General features: G+C 37.8%; 1 protein-coding gene across 7 annotated transcripts in view; it reads left to right on the top strand.

Annotated features, from left to right (window-relative positions):
• The window catches only part of ADD1 (adducin 1), a 62,942-nt gene that overhangs the window by 18,052 nt on the left and 27,598 nt on the right, over positions 1-17,292 (top strand). For 6 of the 7 annotated variants that reach the window (XM_041403144.1, XM_041403141.1, XM_041403138.1 and 3 more), the window contains exons 2-4: positions 13,248-13,460; positions 14,783-14,945; positions 16,054-16,205. In XM_041403144.1, the coding sequence (XP_041259078.1) occupies positions 13,266-13,460; positions 14,783-14,945; positions 16,054-16,205 (510 nt within the window). In that variant the 5' untranslated portion in view covers positions 13,248-13,265. Of the gene's footprint in view, positions 1-7,062; positions 7,143-13,247; positions 13,461-14,782; positions 14,946-16,053; positions 16,206-17,292 lie in introns of all 7 variants that reach the window. The other variant, XM_041403140.1, reaches the window with a different exon arrangement.

Raw genomic sequence — 17,292 nt, 5'->3', positions numbered from 1 at the left:
TTTGAGTAGCAACAAGTGCTGCCAGAGTATACTTAAGATTTGTGATGGATCTGCCTTAAAAATCTATCAACAAAATGGAATATTGTTTTAAAAAACAATATTCCATTTAGTCTGCCTCTGATTCAAGTAAAAATGGCATCATGAATTATACACCTTAAAAAAAAAGGGTGGGGGTGTAAGTCAAAATCTCTGAAAACTAATTATCACTGTTGATGGATAGGCAAGTAACTTTTATTTTGTTCCAAAACTCTGTATCAGAGCAGGAGCAGAGAAAAGCACAAGCAGAGTTAATGATTGTGAAGCCTTACCATCACAAAATTAGCTGTCATTTCATACAACCTAACTTCAGTGGCACTGTTCCTTATTGTGATAGGTAAGAAACACACAGATACTTTTTCAGCCTGGAAAGAAAAACTACTTTGCTTATGCATTTTTTGTTTGCCCTTGCTTGAATAGGAATGTCTTGTCTCCAAATCAAGATGTGCAAGACCTCTTATTAAGGTCTAATAATTTCTGGTGAATGAAGAAATTGAACTAGAATATCTAAATTTTGCAATCATTTTTTTCAAAACTCTTCCATAAAACCCACAATCAGAGTAAACTGTAAAGCAGAATCTGATAATTCATCTGCTTGAATTTTAGCATTTCAGTATCTAAATTTTGCAATCATTTTTTCAAAACTCTTCCATAAAACCCACAATCAGAGTAAACTGTAAAGCAGAACCTGATAATTCATATGCTTGAATTTGAGCATTTCAGTTTGTTAGTAGACTTTCTTGATTAAAAACAGCCCCAAAACTTCACTCTTTATTATTACCACCAGTAGGTCTAGATTCACATTCAGATGTCTTTTGGATAAAACCCCCATACAGAATCTTTTCCTACTCAACTTTTTAAAACATTCTAGCTTCAGCTTCTTACCAGTAACAATAAATGGAAAATTTTTCATTTAGATGTGGTCTTTTCCATATTAGTGGTGAGATAAACAAGCTGAGTCTTGGTGTCTTTGTCCCTGTGTGTCCATAGGCAGTTCAGAGGGATTTTGGGCAAGCCACCTTCAGTGTTACTGTCTGTGGGCTTGTATCCTCAGACTGCAGTGTGGGATTCCCCTTAACAGTCTGATAAATTCTATGGCTGACTTGAACCCTTGGAATACAGTACTTTTAAATTTGCTCTAACCTTGTCAATACAATTGTATTTAAATCTAAAATGACCTGGTTTGGGGTTTTTGTATCTGATCAGTTTAAGAGTTTATCCCAGGACATCTTCTGTTCCAGAGGGTAGTGTCCAAGTGACTAAGTCAACAGATTCATCATTCCAGATTCAGAATTTTTTTCAGTTTTTAACCTAAATTAACACTTAACCCAACCAAACCCATAAAATAGTTCTCATGCTTGCACAAAGTGAAACTGTAGCTTTAACGAGCTGAAGGCAATATTTTTATTATTTGTATGTAACTGAGGGAAAAAGAGTCTAACTGCTTTTCTCTCCCCTGTAAATAAATAAAGACACCAAATGTCATCCAGCTGTTCTGGAAGAAGTTACTGCTGCAGAGCAGTTCAAAGGGTTAAATGACATTGTTCTGTTCCTTGCCAACAGGCTTCAGAAATCTCATCCCTTGCTATTCAGTCTCCATGAAAATAACTGGATCCTGGCCAGAATGGGGCCGCTTTGCCTATGCACTGCTGCATTCAGTTGATCCTTTATGCATTGTGATACTGATATTTTATGTGTGAATACGTAAAGTTACTGAAATTTCTTGCATTTTTAAAGTATCAAGGAAGTATCTATTTGTATTGGAAAATGAGTTTGAAGTTTTTCTGTCATTTGTAGGAGCTTTTGTTAGTCACGGTGCTTTTTGAAAGGTTTGACAACGGTGAGCATTATAGTTATTTTACACTTTAAACATAAGCTTTTCAGGTTTTTTGTATTTGTGACAGCATTGGGTATAAGTGTGGGATGTGTTTTTTCCCTAGACACTGATCTAGATCTTCTCGAAAAACCCAACAAACATTTCAATAAAATTATATTTTCACATCTTATTTTAGAATGTCCAGTCCTCTTTACTTAAAAGAAGGGAAGTGCTGTACAGGTAATACCATCAGAAAAATTATAAAACCTTATGGGTAAAGTGCAACTGTGCTACTGTGGTCACATTGCACAGTGGAGAGGCTTGTTCACTTTGCTTATTTACCTTGTTACTTATCCTACAGCAGCATGTTTTAGCCAGCTTGTAATTGATACTGTGTGCAGTGTTCAAAGGGGCTCTGGAGTCTTCTGCCTTCTGCTAAAGCTGCTTCTGACCTCCACGGTCCTCGTGCAGTGCTGCAGCCTCCCCATTTCTGTGGGAAGAGCCTATGCTGTGTCCTCTTCCTCCTGAGCTGCTGTGTCAGAAGCACCCCCAGGTTTACAGTGGGCAAGGTAAAACCTTGGCCTCAATCACGGGTCCTGAGCTAGCTCTCACTGCTGTCTGAAGCTGCTGTGCAACCACTGCCCATCTCTCTGGAGCTGCTGCTCTGTGAAGCAGCAGTAGATTGTCCTCTGGTAAGTGCAGATGGCTTTCCTTTGGGGGCTATGTGGAGTTCTCTTAGGGAATCTGGGGACTTTCAGGGCCTCAAGGGTATTGTTTCCTAGGAGAATCTGATTTCAAATGCTTGTATATGGAAATTATGGACATTTTCTTATCTGATTAACTACATTGGCAAATTAAACATCTAATTTTGCTTGAGTGCATTGGTGACTTTCTTAAAGAAACTTATGTGTACATTTGTGTCTTTTTACAAATCCAGTCTTGGAATTAGAAGTCTAGCAGCTTTTATAACTTCAGTTTTAGGCCAGTGTTCATTTTTGGGTCAGACATGCTGATCAAGCTTTACTTCTTGGATGAAGCTGGGGCCCTACCCTTGGAAAGCTGGTGATCTGATTTGACCTGGGTTCAAAAATCTCAGGGCAGTGGCTTATTGGTGTGTTTGGTGTGAGGCTTGGGAAGTGCATGTGGGTTCACTGAAACCTAAAAATAAGCAGTATTTGGGTTAAACCTCTTTATTTGTATGGACTAGTGACCCTGATAGCAAAAATAAATATCCATTTATTTTCTAGTACTGCTACTGCCATCCATGAATTTTAATAGTGTGAAAATATTTTAATTTTACATTGTCTTGGTACTTTCTGCACAATTAGAGGATGAAAGTGTAAATTAGTGTTTTGACTCTCTCTCTGTTCAGTGTGTGTAGTTGAGTCTCTGTGACATCAATGGTGAATTTCATTGTCCCTGTAAAGGATACTGGGAAAATACTTGGCACCAATGTTTTCTATTCAAAAAATTGTCAATAAGGCATAGAGTGATGGTGTTTCCAGTGGAATCCTTTTTATTATACAGGCTGTAAAACTTAACATTTAAAAAACATTAACCTGACAAAGTGAGTTTCCATGGAGTAAACTGCTGAATGCATCCAAGCAGCCAGTGAGACCCACTAAGGTATTTTGAAACTTTTGTAGGTTTTGTTGCTGAAATTTCTTGGGTAAGGTATTCCTGAATAGTGCAGACATTTGCATTTTGTGCTACTGAAGATAGTTTAAAAATAATAAGAGATATTCTACCTGTTCTGACAGAAAACTTGTCCTGATAGCAAGTCTGATCAGTCTGACCTGAGCGTAGGAGACGGATTAAGGAGGATTTTTGGTTCTGTCTCTGAGTCTGACATTCAGCCTCCAGCTGTCACCAGCCTACCAGCACAGGAAGGTGCTATAAAAAAAAAAAGAAGGTGTTGGAAAACTGGAAATGCATTGGAAGCTGCAAATAACATGAACATATTGTGCTTGTGGAACTTATTTTTCCCAAAGCTAAAGAATGAAGGACAGGATTTCAGAGCAGATTCTGATCTCAGTGCAGACAGGTAGTAGAAGGAATTCTGGAAGTTGTATTAAAACATGTGTTATACAAAGGTTTTAAAGCTAAATTATTGACTCAGGATTGTGTATATGTGGTTAGGAAATTTCCATCTGTGTTCAAGGGCAAATGGGCCTGTTATTCACTCCCAAGTGTTGCATGTCTCCATACTTGTGTTAGCAGGACTGAAAGGCCCTGTCACCTCTGTGACCATTTAATCTTTCTGGTTCACTGAATATGCCAAGCTACTGATCCTGCAAGTTACACTTCTACTCTCTAGATTGTTTTTGAAGCCTTTCTGTGAACTCTGATAGTTCATGTCTATTATTGAAGTGGGTGAAATAATATTCTAGTAATGGGGATTTTTTTTTAAATTAGGGAAGGTCATTTTTCTACTTCTGTTTTTCTTTGATTTTGTTATTATGGTAGAACACCTGGCCACAGGATAACCTTGGCAATTTCTGTGTAGTGATCTATGACAGATCCTGAATTCCCTTCTAATTTTGCCTTTTCGGCATTGAGTATTTCTGGCTTAATTTTTGTCTCCATTTGTACTCCTTTTCATTAGCTGTGTTAAAATGAGTTTATGATATTACACTATCATTAAGCAAAAACCACAAAATCAAGAAACTTACTTGAATTGGGAATCAAATTTCTGAAGTAAAATTGCAGGCAAATCAGCTTCAGTAGTATTTGGCAGTGTAATTATAAGGACTCATTTGGGGGGCTCTTTAAGTGCAGGTTTTAATCTCAGTGTTGGAGCAGCTTCATAAAATAAATTTATCTGAAAACCATGAGACTGCTCTGAACAATAACACTGAAAGCCTTGTTTTTCACTGAACTGTAAGGAATTATTTCCAGGGCTAATAGACACCGAGGCAGTGGGAAGAAGTGTTTCCACTGCCGTAACACCATTGGTGCTCCTCTGGCAAGAAACAGTGGAAAAATATATTTTGAGCTTGCAGAGTCCATGCTTGCACTGTGTCTGAAGAAATGCAAAAGACACTGGTGAAATTCCTGTTTTGTCATTTTCATGCAAATTTTGTGATACATTTGTGAAGCTCTTAGAATTTCAGCAGAAAAGCTTAGGTGTCTGTGGTTTAAGATACTTATTTAGAGAGTTTCTTTGTGTTTTATGAACAGTGTGATATTTTGTTATCTCTTTCCATAATCTTTCATGAGCTTATGCACTGAACACTTCCAGAAATGCTGTATGAGAAACGTATGGAACTAGTAAATAAGTCTCTGAGTCAAAGAAGTGAAAGCAAGGTAATTTTGATGTTGAGTTAATAAGTAGGTTTAAAACTGTTAGTTTTTCACAAAATATCTTTTGATGCTAGAAATGGCAGATCTGTTGGTTTGTTTTTTTTTTTTTTTTTTATAAATTGCTTAGCAGAAAAATTGGAGAAAGAAAGGAGTGGAAGAGGTAAAGTTAAAAGGCTGGTAAGAAACCATGGACCTTGTCAATAAGAGATATAAGCTAACAGTTTGAAGAGGATTTTTTAAATCTTTTTTAATCATAATTTTGATTTTTAGATTTGGATTTCTTACCATTTTAATTAACTTGGAATGAGCTCTTGGAAATTTGGTCTTTCCGTCATAAATGAATAAACCGTGTTAGGGTTTGACATGAAAGTTGTATCAATGGTGAGCAAGGCTGAAACTGTACCTTCCAGTGGGAGGAAGAACAGCACAGAGTGCTGCCCTGCTCCTCCCTGGGCGCCATTCTCAGCTTCCTGCAGTGGCCAGTCTCAGGGATACAGTGCTTTTCCAGGTCAGGGAGGAGAGTTGAATGATTACTGTTTCTAAAGGTTTGATACTTTTGGCCTTTTAAATCCTTTATGAAAAGCAGGGAAATAACCACTCTGTATTTTAGCTTTTTAATTGATTTTAATTCTTTTCTCCTCTTTTGTTTGCAAGGACTGAATTATGAATTCTGACCCATATATACTGAAACTTTTGCAGAATTTAGACAGCTGTCTTTAACAAATATCGCAGCTGAATCTGTCTACCTAAATTCTGGCATAAATCTTAGGTGGGCTTTTGCTAAGTAGAATCATAGAACATAAAACAGCCCAGGTTAAAAGGGATCTCAAAAGGGTCATTTGAGCCAACCTGTTGTGGAAAATGTAGCCTAGATGGGATTATCTGACACCCTGCCCAGTTGTGTCTTGATGGGGATTCCACCATTTTCCTGGTGAGAACGTTCTAGTGATTGTTATCAGTGTAAAAATGTCTTCCCTATATCAAAGTGAAACCTTTTCAGGTACAAATGGCACCTCTTACCCTGTGCCTCTCCATGTGGCTCCTTGTGAAGAGAGCCTCCATCCATTTTGTAGCCAGCCTTTAAGTTCTGGGAAAGTGTGATGATGCAAGCATTCTCTTCTTCAGGGAGAAAGGAGAGGACCTAGGCTTTCCTCACAGAGTAGGATCATCTTCATGGCTTTAATTTTGACCCTCTCCAGTCTGTCTGCTCCTTTTCTCGAACTGTGGAGACCACAGCTGGACACAGGAGTACTCCAGGTGTGGCCTGACAGGCTCTTGGTAGTTTGGGACGGTCACATCTCTCATCTCTGCTGGTGGTGCCCCTGTGGGTGCATGCCAGCATCTGCTTTGCTGTCACTGCTGCAGCAGCTTCACTGCCGAGCCCTGTTCAGCTCTTGTTGTGCTCCAGGACCCCCAGGTGCCCCTCAGCAAAGGATCCCAGCCTGTGCCAGCTCTTTGGTGTCATCACTGCTGCAGGACCTTGCACTTGTCTCTGTTCAGCTCCACACTCCTCTTGCCAGCTCCCTGTTCCAGCCTGTCCTGCTCTGTGAGATGCTTTCCCTGCCGACACGTCCACCTCACCACCCAGTGTGGTGTCACCAGCAAACCTGGTGGCAGTGCTCTCAGGCCCTCATCCAGGTTATTTGTGGTGATGTTGAAAAGTGAGTCCCAGCATCATTTCTGGGGATGCCCCACTTGTGACAGGCTGCCAGCCCGAGTTAACCCAGTGACTGGCACCTTCTGAGTGCACCCTGTGGGCCCCGTTCCTGCCTGTTTTGCCACCAGCCATTATTGTGCTGGTTTGTCCCTGAGAACTCTGTGGGAAACAGAGGCAAAGGCTTCGCTGAAGTTTGTTAAACAATATCTGCTGCTCTGCCTACGGTACAGAAACTGTTATTTTGTTGCAGGTGATCGGGTTGGTCCGGCATGATTTGCCTGTCGTGAAACTGCTCTGGCTTTTCCCAACCACCTGCTTCATTTGCCTTTGGTAAAGCTAGACAGCAATTACTGTGTTTTACATCCTGTTATCATGGAGGCTCCTTAAATGTTCTCTTAACACAGCAGCTTAGCCTGGTTTTTTCTGGAACGTCAAGATAACTCACTTCCCATTGTGCTAGGCCTCTGATTTCAGTGTTTTAGAGAAGGTGAAAATAGGAAATAATTGGTTACAGTCTGGATTTCAATAAAATCAGTTTATTTTTGTTTCCTTGTTCTCTAACATAGTTTGCTTTTTGAACTATTGTCGTAGTTACTAAAGCATGACATTACAAATATAAAATGCAATACTTTTGGTTATATAAACTTATTGCTGGATTTCTCTAAATTTTAATGCCCCATATTTAACTTGTATTATCTTTTTAAAAAGCAAAATCATGGTGTCTGCATTCAGTAGAAGAGAAATAACTGTTCTTATTCGTGAAATAGTTTCTTCCTGTTTGAAAACAAAGAACAGAGGAAATTCTAAAGATGCATAAGACTGAGAACATTTGCTGAAAAATAACATAATTGTTCATGATACTGAGTATGTTGTCCAGTGAGTAGTACAGTTATGATTTACTTCCTTTGTTCTTTGACTTCCTAAGATAATGTCAACTTTTCCTTTTAAAAGTTCAGTCGGAAACATTTGAAATGGCAAGAACAAATCCAGTGTCATTGGTGCCAAAATGCTGTCACTGAATGCTATGGAAATTGTAGTGCAAATCACAAATATTTTCTCTATTATAAAGTTATATTAATTTTTAAAGGAGAGAGTTTGGCAAATGTTATTCTAAAGTAAAGGAAATCAGAAAAAAATAAGGCATGTATCAGAATATTGAGTGAAGTGCTAGCAGTTTAATCTTGTGAGTTTTTTTGCATTCACCAAGTAATAATGAAACCTTTTTTTCTGTAGATAGATGTTCTGCTTCCATGCTTCCTTGGTCATATTCCCACCAACTCAAATTTCACTGTAACTCTATTTGCAGTGGCTCATTTATCTCTCAGGTTTTTTCTGCTCCACCCCAGTGCTGCCTGACCATTCCCTTCCTCTTCTGTCACCTCATGACTTCCCCATTAAGTAATTTCAGCTCTGCAGCTTTCTGCACTCCCCCAGCTCTTTCCTGGACTACAAAATTACCCTTATGCTTATTTTTCCCTGTCCTATTGTGTTTGCATCCAAAACAGAGCTTGCTTCCTTCTCCCTACCTGCACGCTGCCTGACCTGTCACTTGCATGAGATTTTTAGGTAACTTTTACTCCTCAAAGACTGCTCATTGCACAACAGCAAAGAAAATTAGTTGTTTTGCTACCCCCTTGTCCCTTCCCCAGCAACTTCTTCTGTAATCTGTTTTCACCTCTAATCTGTTAGACATAGTGGCATAGCTCTGGAGATCATTTTTGGAAAGAACTGTCAGAAAAAAACGGATACAAACCAAATTACAACGTCATTGCCAGAATAGGTCTGAAAAGCAACATATTCTGGAACTGAGTGCCCCTGATTTTTGTTGCTGGTGACTGGAATGAATGAGCAGTTGAGAAGTTGCTCATTTAATTTGCAGATTTGGCACAAGGTCCCATACAGGTGTTCTCCCTGTGTGTTGTTTTGTACAAACAAACTGTAAGCTACCAGGAAGAGAGAGGGTTTGGGATTTTTTGTTTTGTTTGTTTTAGGGTTTTTTTTTTCTCTCTGAAATAACTTGGTTTTGTAAGGTTTTGGTCAGATAACTCTCCTAAACTTAAAAAAAACCCCATTGCATATGCTGTCTTGTGAAGTGGCAGTGTATTTTGAATTTTTTAGAAGTCTTTTATGTTTCTGTGTCACCTTGTCACAACCTACTTTCTGCTTCTCAGAGTGTATTTTTATTTTGATTCGGCCTCAGCAAACTTAAAGCTGTGTTGGTGTGGGGAGCTGTGCTCTGTCCTTTGGTGGGAGGGAGCCTTCAGCTCAAATTCCATTGACTGCAGCCCTAGTAAAAAACAATTTCCTCAGGGTGTGGAGCAGCAAAAAAATCCATTACAACTTATTACAAAAAAAAACCCCAACATTTAAATGGTTGCAAAACTTTTTTTTTTTCTTTTTTCCCCGGGAAGTGTAGTTAGCTGGTCCTTGCATATTGTGAGGCATTTCAAATCCTCCCAGTGTTCACATAATATTCATTATGATGGTTTGGTTGGAAACACTGGACCTGTAAGCTGTCGAATATGTAAATACTTACATCTTTCCCAAATTCCATGTATCAAAATGAGTTCATATTAAAGTTTTAAATAAGTTTTTTATCTGCAATAAGATCACAATCCAAATCAATTTTTGGGGTTTTAATTTTGTAATTTTTCAGATTTAAGGGTGAGGTTTTTATGTACCCTTAACTTGTTGTTGATTCTTATTGAATATTTTTCAGTCTTACCTGTTTAAATTTCTTTGACAATATGTTCATCATCTGAGTACTGAGGAATGCAAGTTGCTTAAAAAATTTAGGTTTTTCTTCTTTGTGGATGTTAATGTGAAAAATAACCTGAAATACTAACACCAATTTCAGAATGTTTTTTGTAAACAGCTCAGTAGCTGTAAATGAGCTATAAATTTTATAAACCTGGTTTCCTAAAAGTAATTCACCACCAGCCTGTTAATAGCAGTTGCTCACACATCCTCACACCCCGTGATAAATTTGTTGTTGGCTGCTGGCTCTCGTTTGGTGTGCTGGGCCATTGACCACCACAGTGTTTGTGTGTATATAGGTATTAAAAAAAATGGATGTAATTATTTGTTACTGTAAGGTGCTGTTTGGATTTTATCACAGCTGTTAATTCTCCTTTGCTCCCCATAGTAATAAATGCTGTTCCCTCTGTCTTGGTCTGTATTTGACAGTAACTGCTTCTGGCAGAAACTTTTCTGTGCACTTATATTTTCCAGCCATGGCTTTTTCAGTTAAGGGTGTGGCTTTTTCTGACACAGTTGTGTTAGAACAGGCTCTCACATAGAAACACTTATCATGGCAGAAAGTCCTCTGGCATTACAGCTTATCTTACTGGGGGGCTGTAGTGCCGTGTGTCAGAAAGAAACTGTCTGCACTCAAGTGTTGTGGGTGTGAGGACAGTCTTAATTTTTTTCTAATATGTGTTTTTACTGCCTGGGCTGACTGTAGTGATTTGCAGTGTGACCTTCCAGTTTATAGAATCACTGGCCATTCCCCATGGTGTGTTCAGATTCCTTTTATTTATTTATTGGTATTCGTATTAGTGAAGCTCTTACTGCAGAGTCCATCGTGCCTTACTACTCCCAAAGCATTTTTCAAGGAAACTCATAAATAAATTTCAGTGGCTTTGCAAAGTGTTGTCAAGCATGTCTGCTTTCAGTTTGAAAGTTGATCCCTTTAGCATCAGTAGCTGACAGCTATTAAAACAATTACTATTATAGTTATGTTAAAACAATTAATAATTAGATCCTGCAGGGGGGGGTGCCATCAATTTTGGGTGTCTGCAAAACTGAGCTGTGAAACAGATATTTAACCTTAGATATCAAATCATTACTTAAAGTTAACCATTGATTTTCATATGAAATTATTGCCACTACATATTAATGAAGTAATAGCTTCCCAAGACCTTCCTGAATGCAGTTGTGTACTTGGATGGAGGAGTAATGCAACTTTGGCAAGGATCCCGTGTTCACGTTGCTCTTGTGGGCTGTTAGGGTCCAGCTTCTCGCAAATGTGAGTAGGAAACTGAAGTAGTTATGTGTGTCATTCATGCAGAAATAGGTTTTCTGAAAGTAAGATGGAATTAGTGTAAATAATTAAATGGAGAATGACATTTGCAGATATGTGTACAGTTTAATTTAAATAAGAATGTGCATGTGCAAACAACATGACACTTGAACCTAGCCTGAACATCAAATGCCTCAGCCGGCAGGAGCAAGCTGTTCTCTGCTGGTGCTGAGCTCAAACTTCCTTGTTTTCCTGTGCTTTGCTTTTCAGTAAAGACACATTTGTGGCTGTGCTCAGCAGAGCACAGTACAAAGTGAACTACTGGGTGGTTCTGGTTGTCTTCACTTGCCATTGTGCTGTTTCTAAACTCCCAGATTTTTTTTGATAAGCAGAGTCTGGTGAAGCTCAGACTTTGCTTGGGCTAAGTAAGCTGTTACTGTAAGAGAGTAATGCACCTTTGGGTCTGCAAATTGTTGTTTTTCAGCAAAGCCCTGGCTGCAGAGGCAGTAGTGTGGCTGGTAGAGCTCAGGAGGTTGGAAAAGTGTTAGTAGGGCTTGAAAAACATTTGCAAGGAAGAGGCCAGTGATGCAGGCTGGAGGTTGTGAGGAGAAAGAGAACTTAGAAGGAATGCATTAGGCATCTGAAGCTACCAAAGGAGAGTTGTCTGCTTTGCTTGCTTAAAATTTCCTAGGTCTAATACTTTAAAAGGTTTCCCTTGTGGATAAAAACATTATTTCTCCGTGCTGTACCCTGTATTTCTCCGTGGGTGAAGAAAAGTGAGCAATTTATATAATAAAGAAGTGAATATGAGCTTTAGAGAAGAAAACAATCAACCATGATGTTTAAAGTCTAAACTTCAAAAAATGAAGTATTTTAAACACTGCAGAGGTGTCTGTGTGTTTATTTAGTAACTCAGTGGGTGGAAATCATTGAGTGTTTAAGTGCTAACATAGATTTTCATAGTAATATCCTGTTCTGCAGAGTCAAGAAAAATACTTTATTTTGGTCACTGTGTTCAGCTGTCTCAGTTCACTGTTTTTTTCATTCTGATATAAGAAATGAGTTGAATTTTTAAACTTATTTCCTAATGTAAGAATTAAAGAGGATGAAATCTGCTAATTCTGGAGTGTTGAAGTAGATAATTTTCTTCATCTCAATGATTTTGTTTAACATAATCTGCATTTCAAAATTTATGTAAACATGTCTTTGCTGTGTGCATCCACATCTGAAGTGGTTTTAGCTAATAAGCATGCAAATAAATTACTAAGCAAATTAGAAGCAGTGTAAGTTAAGTCCCTAACAAAAATCTAAAAAATGGCAAAAGAATAGAGACATGTATAAAACCTTACTCATTTTAGATGTAGATGATGAATGACTACTTACATGAAGATATATACAGTCTTTTCTACTTAGCTGTAATTTGATCTATCAGATGACCAGGAATTGGAGGCTTGAATCTCAGTGTTGTGAGGGTGGCTTTATTGAACTGTCTTTTTGTCAGTGGAAGGCTTCAAAATTCTTCTGAGAAGCATTTTGGAATGAGGGTTGTAATACTGTGCCCAGAAAAGTGGGATAATGTTGCACAAAGGAATTGTTGTGAGTGGAAGAAGGAGGTGTGTGTGAGCAACGCCGGCTGGGCTTTCACCTCTCTGGTAGATGCAGGCACTTGCTGACTGTGACATGTAAAACTGAAGGCACCCTGGCCAGGGCCTGGGGGCTGTGTGTGTCTGGGCTTTCCAGACTCCAAAAACCACATGGTAATGCAGGGATGTGCCTGTTATTGAATGGACCTAAAATAAATGTAAGAACACTTTGGGTTGCAAAGTCAAGATTTCTGAGTTTGTGTCCAGAAATGTGTTGGCAGTCCAGGCATGTTTTGGTGGAGCTGATTCTTCTTATTAATGAACATATGTAATATACTAATTGCAGTGATGATTTAATTTCTGATATATGTAATATTCTTTTTCTTATATCTGCTTTAACTTTTTAAGAAAAAAATAAATGGCAAAAGCCCCAAACTGATGAGTTTAGACCTCATGTCTGGACCCTCTGTGACTTTTTCTGAGAAGGTTTGAAGGACTTCTGTGCTTCTAAAAAACAATCTGGCCAGACAGCTTAAGGCATTTTTCTCCCCAGTTTAAATGGGAGCTCTCATTTTAATTTTGTGCTGAATGAGTTTATAAGCATATTGGACTTTTCATATATGTTAGCCTGCTTCTCTGATCTTGTATATTAAAATCCTTTTTCCTACTCTAGAATATTGCTCTCCAGTTGTACAAACATGGTTTCTCATTTGGGAAGTCATGCTAATTTTAGATGGATTTGAACTATTACTTTGAAGGTAGAAACATATATGAATTTCTTAATTATCTCCTTGTAATTTATTTATTCCTCTTCTCTGTCCTTCTTCACAGGTTCCTTAAAACTGTGCTATGAATGGTGATTCTGGTGTGGGGGTGGTGACTTCACCACCTCCAACAACAGCCCCTCATAAAGAGAGATATTTTGATCGAGTTGATGAAAATAATCCAGAATATTTGAGAGAGAGAAATATGGCACCTGACCTTCGCCAGGATTTTAACATGATGGAGCAGAAGAAGAGAGTCTCCATGATTCTTCAAAGCCCAGTAAGAAAATAAATGTTTTATCTTTAAAATGATAAATTTAATATCTTTATTTTCACTATCAGTACGCAATTGGAGAATCTTGTGTTATCTTACAACCATTTGTTGTTTTTTCTTATTGGCCTTTCCTGATTTTTTTCCTCATTCTATCTGTTTGAATATATATGGCCTACTCACAAAGCAGCTCTTCAGTCTGGCTTTCAGAATCCTCTGTATAATCATCTTTTTTTCATATTTTCCATTCAATCCTTGTAAAGCATTTTTTCACTGGTTTAATTTATTTGTTTCAATGTAACTCTCCTAAGAGTAGCTTATACAAGGCAGGTCTGTCCTGTACTCAGTTTTCCTTTTGGGATTTGGACATATGAAATATTTTTATAATCTCTTTCTGTAAATGAAATATGAATGATTGACATCTAATATTGAAGATGTTCCCCTGGGCAGATAGTACACAAACAAACGTTCTCTTATGACATTTGTTTCTTTTGTAACACCTAGTGAGTGACTTTAGATACAAAACATTATGTGACATAACTTCATTTGGAATAGGGATGTGGTGGTAGATTCACAATTTTCTTATTAAGTCAACCCATTTGATTTATGAAAATACTAATAAATTGCTTAATAAAAAAGTAATGACCTAATGACTGCAGTACTTCTCTTTCAGTGCAAATCCCAGTGTTCTTGCCAAAAGCAGGAGCTATCAGCAATAATAAAAAGTCTGGTTTTCTTCCTTCCAAGTTAAAATATAGTAAAAAAAACAAAAACAAAAAAAAAAAAAAACCAACCAAAAAATCCCAGAAAAATGTAAACAACCCCTCGTAAAATATAGTAAAAAAAACAAAAACAAAAAAAAAAAAAACCAAAAAATCCCAGGAAAATGTAAACAACCCCTCATCTAAACAGGTTTTAAAAATGTAATGTTCATTGTTTTCTGTGTTCCTGGATGCCTTCTTGGCTCTCAGTTCCCTGTGAGCCACAGTGACAAATTCTCTTTTCTGCTACTTTTCCTTTTGCATTTTTGTGTTAAAGTCAATTGTACATTCTCCTCCTTCCAGAAATTCATACTAGCAGGGCTCAAAGACTTTTGGTGTTACTTGAAAAGAGAATGCTGGAATTTCCATAAAAAACCCCCAGGTGACTCAGATCGTTGGAGCTCCAGAGAGCAATGTTTTGAAGTTACAGTATGCACCCAGCAGTTCTGCCTTGAGGTGTTTTTCAGAAGAGGTGTAGGATGGTTCCATCAGAGTGCTAAACAGAAGCTGTGTATGAAAGGCTGAAGTTCATTTAAACATGCATTACAACATGCAGTGTCTTGTTACTAGGCCTTCTGTGAAGAATTGGAATCCATGATCCAGGAGCAGTTTAAGAAGGGGAAGAACCCAACAGGTTTACTGGCTTTGCAGCAGATTGCGGATTTCATGACAACGCACGTACCAAATGTCTACCCTGCAGCACCTCAAGGCGGAATGGCTGCGTTGAACATGAGTGAGTGCACCTGCAGTGATCAGAGCTGAATTCCTTTTGTTCTTGGAAGGCTTAAAATGAAGAGAGACTGTGCATGTTATAGAGTACTGTGAAGTTTAAATGCTATCCTGTTCTGCTCGCACAACACTGAACACTTGAAATGAATTTATTGGTTTCTAAATGCCACGGTGGTAGGCAACGTGATTCATGTATATAGTTAATATCAAAAGTTATTTCAAGGATGGTATCTAAATTGAAAAATAAGCCTGATAAGTCAGTGCTATTAAAAATTTAGAATATTTAAATACTGCTAATTATGACATGGTTTCTTTTCAGGAAAATCAAACACTGGTAACAGTGAAGGTCTTTAGAAACTAAGTATTTTTGCCATTGAAATACTGTTTGCAGGTTTCACCTGTGAAGTGAAGCTTTAGACAAGAAACATCAGCAAGCAAAACAAAGCAGGAAAAACCCCAGAATGTGTGAATGCATGTAGACACAGGTTTTGTGTTAAGATAAAATAAATCCTTGCCTGTGCTCCAAAATAAATCTTTAGTTCTGACTGCATCATGGCCTGGTTCTGCTTTTTCAGAGTTGCTTTTAACCACATTTCTAATTGTTCTGTAACTAGAATTACAGTATTTGTATTATTTACCATAATCTTCCTTTCTCTAGCTTGTACTTAATATTTCTTAATAAATGAACCTGTGTGCATTTTTAGGTATGTAATTCTCCTTGTTGGGAATATATGTATTGCAAAAAGTGTAATATTTGGGATTATATTTTTCTTTTAACAATGAAGATGTATTTTACAAACAATCATTAGTTTGAGAGAGGAAAAAAATATTTTGCTAAGGAATGCACTGTCACATTAGCACTAATTTATAGTAGGGAAGGAAATGAATGCTGAGTCTACCAAAGCTGAATAACCTTGCTCAAGGTTGTCATTATATTTGTGTAATATAAATTATTTCATTATAGGAATGAAAATTTACTGTCCATTTCTTAGGTTAATGTGTTCATATAAACCAGTAAGAAGAAGCGATAAAATAGAGGTGCATGTTGCTAGGTTTGAACTGGTACTGAACTCAACCTGCCTTGTGCTTTTTGTACCCCTTCTCCTCTTCAGGTCTGGGCATGGTAACACCAGTAAATGATCTGAGAGGGTCTGATTCCATTGCTTATGAAAAAGGGGAGAAGTTGTTACGATGCAAATTGGCAGCTTTCTACAGATTAGCAGATCTCTTTGGCTGGTCTCAGCTTATTTACAATCATATAACAGTGAGTATTGAATCAACAGATAACTGAACCAATTGTTTTAACATACAAGGGAATTGCTTCCCTCCCCTATCTGTCATTTTCTCTTTGTGTGTGAGAAGACCAAAGTGGTATTGAAAGCAGTATAATAGTGAAGAGATTTGTCATTGCTTTTCAGCTTGGATGTCAGCTGCCATAGTCTGAATAGAGTCTTGAGAGAGTGTACATGACAATTCTTAGGATGAAATAAAGATTGCTGAAAGACTCAGTCTTTTAGTGTCTCAAATGCTTTGACTAATTGTATTTATTATTCTACAAGGTCAGTTCTTATTTTTCTTGCTTTTTTTTACTAAGTACTAAAATATCTTCTTAGTCATTCAGCTGAATTTTAATAATTCAGGTACCAGCCTTTCTGAAAAAGAAGCCATAGTATTTCTGAAGATGAGTGAGCTGCTCTGCTTAATGCAGCTTGCCAACAATTTTCCTTGTGACTGAGTAATCATTGGCATCCATAAAAATAATGACAAGGAGGTCAAATCAAGGAGGTTTTATATGCCAGAAGAATGGTCAGCATGAGCCTCATGAGTAAAGTCACAGCTGTGGTGTGCAGCCTCGTCAATTGTTGTCCTAACAGAGCTGAATTGTTTTTATTCTACATAGTAGAGGTTGTCCTTTACGTATTTTCAATTCTTCTAGTTGCAGTTGGAATGAAATATGGTAATATTATTTTTACTGCTTTTTGAGAATTCAGGGCATATTATTTGTGAACAGATGAAGATGATAAATGATATGTGTAGGCATAGGATCAAGCCAGTATTGGTTAGATCGTTCGGTTCCTTTTGTAAGGGAACATATCCAACATAATGGTTCTTGTAAACAGCTCTGTGCCACCCCCAGACTTTTCATACGTGACAGGAGAAGTGATTTTGTAAAAGGGACATTAATGCACTGAAAAGCAAGCAGGTTTGGAGATGGCTTTCTAGTGTAAAGTTCAGCCCTGGGAATGTTTGTACATTTAGATAAAAGATAAGTGTAATGAAGAGCAGCATGTCAAGGGAAGGGGTTTTGAGGCAAGGCAATGTAGTTGGGGTGAAATGCCTCGAGTTTGCTT

This window comes from Onychostruthus taczanowskii, unplaced genomic scaffold, assembly GCF_017590055.1.
Source record: "Onychostruthus taczanowskii isolate IOZ18803 unplaced genomic scaffold, ASM1759005v1 scaffold2, whole genome shotgun sequence".
Classification (NCBI taxonomy): Eukaryota; Metazoa; Chordata; class Aves; order Passeriformes; family Passeridae; genus Onychostruthus; species Onychostruthus taczanowskii.
The sequence above is the reverse complement of the archived record's forward strand: the minus strand, read 5'-3'. Positions and strand labels throughout refer to the sequence as shown.